Source organism: Ostrea edulis, chromosome 9, assembly GCF_947568905.1.
Source record: "Ostrea edulis chromosome 9, xbOstEdul1.1, whole genome shotgun sequence".
Lineage (NCBI taxonomy): Eukaryota > Metazoa > Mollusca > Bivalvia > Ostreida > Ostreidae > Ostrea > Ostrea edulis.
Window position 1 is genome coordinate 26,212,348 of NC_079172.1, and position 12,006 is coordinate 26,224,353.

Genomic DNA, 12,006 nt, shown 5'->3' on the forward strand with positions numbered 1-12,006 from the left:
GTTACGCCCTTCGTTACTGTAAAACAGAAACTGAAACTAGGAAGTGTTGGATATTTGTAAATCTGTACGAATTCATTTAGAAACACAGGGCATGAATTCATTAGCGCAATACCAGTACTCCTAAGATTATCAATTATATTCCGAGGAGAATAAGAAGTACTACAAACACCCCATGCTTCTATAAAATGTAAATCCATTGATTTTAATCCTAGAGTATTTAATTTTTTTTATTTATGCTTCCTCTTTCACGGACTATGAGCAAAGCTCATAATAATGTATACGTGATTTTAGCCTTGTTGAAAATAATACAAGACTAATTATTGAATAGTTAATATGTAAACATATGATCAAATCTAATTCGATATCAGTATGTTGTAATGTTTTAAACACCACGTGTAACTGATTTGACTGAAATAAAATACCGTGAGAATTATCTTTGATCAGACCCAAGGCTCAGAATTATACAGGTACAGATTCTAACGCAAGCGTCATGACTTTTGGATGACATTAAAGAATGCCCTAACCAGCCATCACTTCATGAAAACAACAGTTTTAATAGAAAGATTGGTAATGCTAATTTGTTTTCGCAATAAACCAATTTACGTCCATACCATAATGTTTCGGGAGAGGGCTGAAATAGGCTATGCCTGCTGCCCAATCCCATTCACTTGCCAATGAATAAAATATGGTTTAAAATTTAAAAAAAATGTTTCCACCACTATTTCTGTTAAAACATATATAGAAATTTCATGTCAAAATTATAACAAAAGGTAATAGGATGTAAAAAGTATAAATCTGAGCATGTCCGTGATGATCTTTATGTAATGTAAAACGGTTATAGTTATCTTGGATGATTATAAGAATACATGAGGTAGTAGCCCCATCCCCTGCTGTCTGCGTTTGAAGTCATAGAATCATGACGAATATAGGAATCAATGCCAGAAGAATTTACAGAATGAACCTTCAACCAGGAAGAATATACTGACATGATTTTAAAGGGACTGGACTGATGCACTAATAACTGAGCATTTTAATTCTTCGATGTAAAGCGTGGTGTATTGTTAACTTTGAAATGACATGAATGGAATTAACGTAGCGGTCCTCTTTTTTTAAACAATAAACCATATAAGGGACTCAATGTATATGTATTCGAGTAAACCCAAACCTGAATACACCGGTAGAGATTCTAAATATGTCCAAAGACCAAGACAGCGACAACCCGATCTAGAAAATGAAGATATCTTAAACTCTAACAAGATTATAAGCCCTGAAAACGTACTCTGTGCTCCGTTGAAGTTTCCAGACTCTTCCGTCCGAGACGAGTATCGAAATACCGAAAGAATGTATTCAACGGGATTTATTGGAAGATCAGGATTGGGTGATCACCGCGCAACATATCAGCAAACTTCAGAAGAACCATCGCTCGGTAGATCAAGGAGGGATGTGTATCGTAATGACAGGAGAACTGGAGATTCCTATGGTAATTCGACCAGGGAGGAATACGGGGATTCTTCGGAATCAAGACCAGTGGAATCTTATGGAGGTGTTGTTAATGGGAATACACGTGGTCTCAGTGATGACCGGCCTTTCGGTGCTTCCGATGTGTTTTATGGATATGGTGGTCCATTTCGTCTTGATGCCGATTCCGATCGGAACACAGACATCAGCGATACAACTGAGAATCTCTCAGTTCAACCATGGATGGATAAAATCAGTGGTGGGACATTCAAAAGAAACTATCTTGACAGAGTGTCATTTCGGGTAAGTCTGATATAAAGTCTGATATACTGTTTCAATGAAATAAAATTCAGACACAATTTTTAAATATGTACTTGTCACTTTGTATACATGTATGTTTCTTGATTAAGGTAGTTTTATGTACATCGTACCCTTAGACAAGCTGGAAGGTTTTTGTTTAAAGATTTTATGGTGCAGTGATAATTTGCACGAATGTTTAGAATTACGTAACCAGATAACAATACGTGTATTTCAATGAATATGATTAAAATCTGCCAGCGTCACCGCCGATCTAATACAGTTTACTGGAATCAATTGTTTGTTTCTTAGAAACCTTAAAATATTTCTGCGGGTACCCCGAAAACGCCTACTGGACAGAATAACCTTGGAGAGATTGTCAGAAAATGCATTGTTCATTAAAACATGAACATCGCGGCGTAGAAATCGTTTATCCGGGTATCAGTCCTTAGAATATCGAATTTAAGGTAGATCTGTCCTCGTGTGATGTCATAGGTTTTTGCAAAAATCTTTATTAAATCAAACTTTGCGCATAATACAAATGCAATGCATATCTTTCAGAGGAATTTTATTCCCTGGATAGAAAAAAAGGCAGACTATTAATTGTGAAAAGCGTTATATTTTCCATAGATAATCAATTATGTTCAATGGGGAAAAAAAGGTGTCAAGGGCAATTACTCCCATGCTGGTATTTCCTCTACCGTTTAATTTATGCATATCTATATATATATTGGCAGTTTTTCTAAATCGTTGGCATTAAAAAAAATCATTTTAAACAGTTTTTATCTATTTTGTATTATTCTGTTTTACGAAATGTGCGATTTTCAGATGTTGACCTATACCCCTGTTTTGCAAGTCTGAAAGGTGGCAACATACACATTTTCTTTGGTTATCAATTGAATTAAACTATATTGAGGGGAAATTAATACAGTTTGTCACTTTCAACCATTAATGTTGATAAGTCACATGAAGGTGGAGCTACATTAATGTTTATCAAAGCATGAAATAGCAAAATATACACAGGGAATAGGAAAACAAAGGTGTGATGAATTTAGCACATTTTTAAATAAACCACTGCCATTCAAAGTGTTGCCAGGTTCGTTGATCTCTAAACAACAAAATGAGAACGAATGGGTGCACATAAATACCTGTTCGGTATTTCTTCTCTTTACAAGTTTAAAACCTTGTTGTATAAAACTATTAGTTTTAGTACGATGTGCACGTAAAATAAACCTGCGTTAGATGCATGGTGTCCTGGTATCACAGAATACAAAATTTCCGTCTGAAACAGAAGGATAATTCGAACCCTAAAATAACAATGTTGAATGATCAAATGATGAATTTAAATCAAAGACCATACATTACACAATGCGAAAAATAAATACAAATGCCGATTTATATGACATACACATACAAATATGTGTTCTAATGAAATTCACGTCATGTATGTATGTATGAAACAGGATTTCTTTAAATGCAGAAAATTGACGAATATTTTGATATACGATTTTAACTGATTAAAATGTCATTTAACCCTAATCAAATGATTTACTATTCTGTATTTAACTCATAGCTTCGTTTTCTTCAGTTTTTCACTACCCTGTAAGGTATGACCAATATAAATAACTAACCTCATGTTAAGCCCCCCCCCCCCCAACATCAACACTAACTAAAACAATTTCTGCAGTATGATGTACTGGTATGCGTATATTCTAATACATATTTCATAAACACACACGCACATATATGTGTAAGTAATAAGTTGTTGTCCAAATACTCTATCATAATCAGAATCTATTTTAGATGATAGATTTCATCCAATTTACTACGATAATCATAAAATGCACTAGTTAGTCATTTATTGACTTTTTCAATGGAAGTATAGAGAATCGATTTTGAAATATGGAGCAATATTTCTCTATATAATCATCAATATAATACAAAGCCAAAAATGATTGCACATGAACTTGTAAGATGACGAAACGTCTATGTATTATTACAGCAATCTGATTTAATGAAGGTTTGAACAAATACATTTTAGCTGTATGAGCATGATGAGTAGAATGCTAAGTGAAATATGACTTTGTCCTACTGTTGTTCCAAGAACAGCGTGTCACTTAAGGTGGGTCCTTAGTCCTGAATTTTTGGGGTTTAGGTAGCATTTTTTTGTTTGGAATCAATAGATTAACATTCAGAGTAATGAAAAAAGGCAAATTAGTTATGGATTTCCATATTAATTTTCGTTACAGTCACTACTGAAGTCATGTACCCCTATGTAGATTTTTATGAAATTCATTGGAAACAGTTTTCTGTTGTTATTTTAAAATGAAAAAACTAATAATAATTTAAATTGCATTTATTTATCAGGAAACATGTCAGTAACTAAAACAAATGTCATTTTCAATATGTTCATCAAGTTTTAGTATAATAAATGCAAAATTATTGAATTAGCCTTATTCTCCAAAATGTTAAAAAACAAACTAATATGGACACAACTTCCTTATAGCATGGTTTACATATCATTTTTTCTGTTTATATTAGTAGATGTACATCTGTTGTAGTTATTTATGAAAAACAATCCATACCTTTCCTTAATAATTTCAAATCTATAGCTTCCAGAGTATGTATACCCCCATAAAAAACCTAAGTCTGGTACCATACAGCTGAGCTATTCAAAACCACTGATGGATTAAAATTCTATGTAATTACATGAAAAGACACAGATAATAATTCCTTATCACCTTGGTAAAATGTTTGTGAAAAATATAGGAAATCTATTGCATAATGGACTTGATAAATAATTTAATGAAAACAGAGTTATTGTCCTTGGATTCAATATTTTGAAACACATTATTGACTATTCAAATATAACTAAGACTTTTGAAATATTTTATGGCTAACAAGATTTTTTACAATAACTATTGAAAAAGACTCCAACAAAATTTATGTTCCAGTCATTAAATTATTGACTTTGCAAAATCTTATGACGTCACAGGAGTGTGGAACTACGTTAACATGATCGAGTATGCAAATGTTTGGGCGATACTTCTCACAGATTGCAATGGAACCGGTTTTACTAGTATTATATATTGCATGATAATCTGCATGTATAAAGCTTTTGAATTATGAAGAGGTGAAAATATATACATTTGTAAACATACATGTATATAAATCTTCTTTCGTCTATCATTTATATATACTGTAGTTACATCTTCACAAGTCAAGGGTTATTGATTCGTTACATTTTTAACTAATCAATAACCCTTGACTTGTGAAGATGACTGTAGCTTTTGAAATTTACTTATGTTATCCCCTCCCAATTCAATTACAAGAGGATATAGTAACAGAACCGTTTGTGTCTTTGTGTAACATTGAGCTGGTAGACACTCTACAGGCCACAGTGTTTGTTCAGTTGATTTGATACTTCACATGTACCATTGTATATCGTATTGATTTTGGGGTCAAGAGGGCAAAGGTGAAGGGTCACTACGGGACTTCATAGAAAAAGCTTTTGAACACTCTACGGATATAATTTTTTTGCTCGATTGATATGATACTTTAGATATAGCTTTGTTATGAAGAAATAAAAAAACAAAACTCTATTGATTTTTTGGTCAAAGGTCAAGACCACTAGGGGACGTAATAGAAAAAACTTCTAGAAACTCATTGTTAGGGACATGTCCGTGCCTTCTCTGTGTATTGTTTTACATTCCGTTCGAGAATTTTTCACTCATGTAGTAAGTCACCAACGTTAGGTGAAATACTACAAACTGACTTATACAAGGGCTGTAGCAGTTAGGGTTTATTGTCCTGCCAACGCCTTCCATGACACAAGATAGGTCAAGTCCGAAAGTTCCTTGACTTTCACTTACCCATATTAAGTGCGTTTGCTTGATCAAGGTAAGGCGCCAGGTTCGAACACGGGCCTCCCGGTTGCGAACGAACGCCATAACCACTAGACTTCAGCAATCGCTCAAACGTTTACACGTACTTATGAAGGCCGGACTTTTATCTCTGTTGAATCCGACATACAACATTGTGTTTCGGAGTAAGGAATCGATAATTGCTGTAAATACTCTTAGTTTATCTTTAGATATCATGTATTTTTGTTATATTTTCAAACATTTGTATTTTAAGCCCACGCTTCAGCATGACACCAAAATGCCCCTTCAGAATGCTCGCGAGTTTCGTGACAATGGATACGACAGGGATCCATTATACCTTAGAGATAAGAAAAGGGGCAAAAGAACCATTGTGGGCATCATTTTGGGAGTTCTTTTAATCGGAGGCATTGCAGCTGTCCTTGCCTGGTTTTTGACACAAAAGGGTAATTATAGCATACGTACTAATTAATATTTACCAGAAAGGATATTGTTTTCGCCAATTTGGCTCCTCAGAAACGTAAAATTCATTATTGAGATTTGAATATGTGTTGTTTTGTTAAGCTCTTTTCCAATGTTATATTAATTACTGGCTTCACATCATTTTGTGTTATATGACGATAGAAATATAACGATTTAATACCTTTTTGTACAAAATTAAAGGTATATGTACCGTATTGATTAGTATTTTTTTTTTCGATGATGGAAAACACACACAAATTTTGTCAGTATGTTAAACTATATGAAATAATGAATAATACCTGGCAATTTCAACAAAGTATTGATGAATTTGGTATTAACGATAATCTGGTCTAGTCAATGCAAGGTCAAAACGATGACTTTCTAATGTATATTTATGAATGATTGATGGCAAGGGAAAGTATTATTAGAAACACCACGTAGGAAGAGGATTCTGTTTACTATATCTAGTCGTATTTTAAAAAAGTGATTTTATGTTAACTCCTCTTCACACCCCACTGCTCAAATATATCTTTAATAATTCTGATGTATATGTTACAAGTATGTACACATGTCGCCACTTCTCCAGAGGGCACTACGCATGCTTCGTTTTCAATTAGAACTGTTATCGTCTCAAAAGTAGTCCACCAGGAAAGTAAATAATGCGTAGGAATCAATTAAAAAATAATCCCATATCAAAATATTAGTACACTGTAGTTCTAGCCCCATGTGCAAGTATACCGGGAAACAGAGAATTTTAATAGTTTTTTCTTCTTCTTTACTCTATGATTATGAAAATAAAACTGCAAACATAACAAACCTGTCAATCAACTGTTATTGGCTCACCCAAGCTGAAAGCTAAAGTGAGTCTGTCTGTAAACCATTTTACATTTTCGATTTCTTATCTAGAGCCACTGTGCCAATTTCAACAAAACTTGGCTTTCAAGTTTAGCCAAATGAAGGGTCATGTTCCCTTCAAAGGAGAGATGATAAAAAAAAAAATGCAAAAATAGGGTGGGGTCATTAAAAATATTCTCAAGAACCACTGGACCAGAAGAGCTTAAATTTACATGAAAGCTGCTTGATATAGTGCAAATTCAGGGTTATTAAAATCATGACCCCCGGAGTAGGATGGGACCACAATAAGGGATCACAGTTTCACATACAAATGTATGGGAAAATCTTTGAAAATCTGTATCTCAAGAACTACTAGGCCAGAAAAGTATACATTTAAACGAAAGCTTCCACTGGTCCAGGAAAGTACAAATTTACACCAAAGCTTCCTGACATAGTGCAAATTCAAGTTTGTTAAAATCATGACCCCATGGGGTAGGTTAGGGCCACAATAGGGGATCACAGTTTTACATACAAATATATAAAAAGAAAGTCTTTAGAAATCTTTTTCTGAAGCACTATTAGGCCAGAGAAGTATACATTTACACGAAAGCTTCCTGTCAGATATAGTACAGATTCAAGTTTGTAAAAATTATGCCCCCCCCCCCCCCCGGGAGTAGGTTGGGGTCCCAATAAATTCTTTAGATATGGGCCAAGGTGACTCGGGGAAGCGGGGTGGCCCATGAGTCTCTTGTTACAAGATTGGTTTTCACTTTTGATGATAACAGAAGTGAAACGGAAACATGCATTAACCTATCTGGCCACCGTGAGTCCTATATCGTGATCAAGGTAAACGGGGTAATCCATAGTCAAAATCAGAGTGTAAAGAACGGTCTAACAATTGGTATGAAACACGTCAGACAGCATTTGACTCAATGACAAGCAGTATTGTCAAACTAGATCGTTATGACGACCATAGAATTTGCTAAATGCTGACTTTAATCAAGACTGTTGAAATTCATTCTTTTTAACGAAGACGCCCTGCTAATAAGTATTTGTTACATGTATACAAAACATTCAAAAACCTAAAAAAGTACTAACTTTATGACGTCATATATAAATAACATTCAGTTTTATCATTCATCATTTGACATATGGATACATTTATGATACTTTTCTTCTTAATTTTCAAAAGGAGATGAAGAGGACGCCTCTATAAAATATTGTAAGTATTTGTATGAATGCGCAGAAGAAATCAGGTTATGGATGCAAAACGTTGATGTATTTCCAATGAAGTTTGGACTCTTTTTCCGAGTTATTTTCCCTTTTGAAATGAAACTATGGTACAGGGGGACATGTCTGTCTATTGGTAGTTTATCTCAGCAAACATCTCATTCATCTTCTGCCATGCAAATACTTTTTAGGTGTGAAGGTGAAATGAATTTCTGAGGAAATGCTAATTTTGCTATGAGTTACATGTCGTTTAGAACACAATAGTTTGCTTTCAATCGGTGTTTTCAATTCAAGCCTTTAAAGCTTTATTCATTTTATTGACTAAAGTTTTCAATTTTCTAAGCATTGGACCTTTCAACTCACATTTTAAAACGACAATTTCAGAATCGCAGTTTAGATGTGTTTAGCTTTGGGGCGTCGAGCTTTGGTTGAAATTGAACTGTTAATCTAAAGCTATTTTTTGGTTATAGGGCCATCTTTAGGAATGTTTTGGGTTATATTTTTGCACCATTACATGTTACTCATTAGAAACCATTGAAAATCGTATAAGAATATCTCTGTCGAACTACATGTAGCTGAAATCGTATGTATATGTAATGTGAAAACTACTGCATAAAGTACATGTACCTACTACATGTAATGAAACTTGAAAGAATATGACACCCCTGTTCATATTCCATCTTTAATTTCAAGAGAAAATATCGCAATTTATGTACAAACTCCTAGACTGAAATTTTATAAGATGATTTTTTTTTACGTATTTTGAGTGCACCCCAACCAAAACTATTTTGTATATTATAAATTACAAAAATGCGGGTACAGCAAACACTCTTATAATGAATTCAGCGAGGTGATTTTCATTTACTGTAATTTTAAGATTTCAAGAGTTATAAACTTATTCAATATACCGAATTACGTTTACAATGAATCAAAATTGTTTGTCCACTGGAGTTCGCTATTAGCGTGTTTTACTGTACACTGAAACATTTTTATGTCTACATTGTTGGAAGATATGAGTATACATTGCTTTAATGTAAGGATTGATTTCTGTTGCTATAATTCTGTCGTGTTGACATCAATAAATGAATCAAGTTTATGCGAATAAATCAAGTACAAAATAAGTACAAAAGTCCAGTTTAATACTCTGTTCCAAAGCATGATGATCCCTTGTTTTCCTTTTTGTTTTTTATGACTTCCTTTCCATTTAGAAATTGTACATCCATTTCCAAAAGGATTGCCAATAATACAAAAATCAGGTTCAAATCTTTTAAAATTGTTTTATGTCTATAAACAGGTATGTATAAAGATATTTGTATGAAAAGAAAACGAGTCATTTAAGTTATATCATATAGCAAATTATGTTACTTTACAGATGTAGTGTTCGGTGAAATGAGTCTAGACCAAGTATTCTATGAAGAACTCGCCAATTCGTCTTCTCCAGAATTCAAGAATTTGAGTACAGAATTCTGTGGCGCAGTATGTATTAAAAACGATCAATGTTTGTCTTTATCTGACCTTTAGTATCATCTTTTCGCTGTTTGTATAAATGATTTATGGCTTGTCAAACACATTTACCATTTCTGTTGTGAAATTGTTCGTTAAAAGTAGGTATGGACATCTTGGTCTCTCGGTGGACATCCTAATTCGGAACCCCACCAAATATTTCTTGTCCAATGAAAATGCACGATTTTGAACCAAGGCAGGATAAAGTTCCCAATGTTCCTTTTTTCAATTGTGGTGTTTTCATGATTTAATCAATATTAACAATGTTAATTTCAATCTCTGGGGCCATAAAAACTCACTTTTGATCTCAGTCGCACTTTTTTCTCTGTCTCGTGACTTAGAAGAAAGGTGAATTAATCATCGGTCTTGGGCAACAGTTTTCCAGGTCTAATCCTACCTCGGGATGATAGTTTGATTGTTCCCATGAAGCCATGCGATAAGCATGTTATATTGGTTTTGCACACACGTACACTTACACACACTTTCTATCAATCTATCTATCTATCGGTATAAAATTTAAAAAATTCTTTTTCGTTTTTAGTTTTTTACCTATACAATTACCGATCTTGTGAAATTGATTGCATATTGTTTAACGTCATTCACTAGAATCTTTCACTCCTATGGAAACGTCACCATTGCTGGTGAAGGGCTACAAATGTAGGCCTATGCTCGGCGCTTACGACCTTTGAGCAGGGAGGGATCTTTATCGTGCCACACCTGTTGTGACACGGGGTCTTAGTTTTTGCTGTCTCGTCCGAACCATTTAGTCGCCTTCTACGACAAGCAATGTGAACTGAGGACCTCTTCTAACCCAGGTTCCCACAGGAATCATTGTGAAAATGTTTGTCTATCGTTAGTCTGTCGTCCGTAAACCTTTCACAGTTTGAGTTTTAATTTAAACAAAAAATCAGTACAATCATACCTAAACATCATTGAGTAAAGGCATTCAAGTTTGAAGAGACAGGTTCCTTCCGAAGGGATAGAGTCAGGAAAATGTAAACATAGGATGGAGTGCACGTGTTGGGATAGAGTCAGGAACATGTAAACATAGGGTGGGGTACAGGTGTCAGGATAGAGTCAGGAACATGTAAACATAGGGAGGAGTGTACGTGTAGGGATAGATTCAGGAACATGTAAACATAGGGTGGGGTGCACGTGTAGGGATAGAGTCAGGAACATGTAAATATAGGGTGGAGTGCACGTGTAAGGATAGAGTCAGGAACATGTAAACATAGGATGGAGTGCACGTGTGGGGATAGAGTAAGGAAAATGTAAATATAGGGTGGGGTGCACGTGTGAGGATAGAGTCAGGAACATGTAAACATAGGGTGGAGTGCACGTGTAGGGATAGAGTCAGGAACATGTAAACATAGGGTGGGGTGCACGTGTGAGGATAGAGTCAGTAACATGTAAACATAGGGTGGGGTGCACGTGTAGGGATAGAGTCAGGAACATGTAAATATAGGATGGGGTGCACGTGTAGGGATAGAGTCAGGAACATGTAAACATAGGGTGGGGTGCACGTGTGAGGATAGAGTCAGTAACATGTAAATATAGGGTGGGGTGCACGTGTGAGGATAGAGTCAGTAACATGTAAATATAGGGTGGTGTGCATGTGTAGGGATAGAGTCAGGAACATGTAAACTTAGGGTGGGGTGCACGTGTAGGGATAGAGTTAGGAACATGTAAACATAGGGTGGGATACACGTGTTTGAAAAACCCACTTAACCAGAAAGGCCGATTTTTTTTTAAACCTTCCTAATTCAAAGAAGATTCAAGTTTGTCGACTTTTTGAGTCCTAATGAGGCCATGATTGGGGTTGAAGGTTTTGCACATTAATACATAGTGAATTGGTTTGAAATATTTCTTTTCAGGTGCCATATAGCCCTGTCAAACTTAAGACATTATTATAGGTAGTGATTAATTGCTCCTTCACCAAACGCTCGGGATTTAGAAGTGAGAATCTCAAGTCTTTTGGATATGACCTTAAAAACAGAGGTCCCGTGTCTCGGCAGGCGTTGGCACGTTAAAGAACCCCCACTTCTACGGCCTTGAGCGCTAAGCATAGGTCTAAATTTGTGGTACTTCAAATACATCTGGTGACTTCGCAATATGAATAAAACATTCTCAACAGGACGTAAAACAATATGCATGTACATATATAAAACTATACATATAAAGAAACAAACAATCTCAGGTATCACAAGCATTTTCACAACATGACTACCAGGAAACAAGAACGTAATAAGATATAAGGCACCTGATCCCACCTCTGGTATGTTCAGGGGCCCTTGTTTGTCCTACTATTATTTTTGTATTCTTTATAGGAGTTATGATATTG

General features: G+C 35.0%; 1 protein-coding gene across 1 annotated transcript in view; it reads left to right on the forward strand.

Moving 5' to 3' along the window:
* Positions 1–788: 788 nt before the first annotated feature.
* The window catches only part of LOC130050302 (serine-rich adhesin for platelets-like), a 42,034-nt gene continuing 30,816 nt past the window's right edge, over positions 789–12,006 (forward strand). The window contains exons 1-4 of the mRNA XM_056149982.1: positions 789–1,761; positions 5,893–6,082; positions 8,125–8,154; positions 9,535–9,638. Of these exons, the coding sequence (XP_056005957.1) occupies positions 1,138–1,761; positions 5,893–6,082; positions 8,125–8,154; positions 9,535–9,638 (948 nt within the window). The 5' untranslated portion in view covers positions 789–1,137. The remainder of the gene's footprint in view (positions 1,762–5,892; positions 6,083–8,124; positions 8,155–9,534; positions 9,639–12,006) is intronic.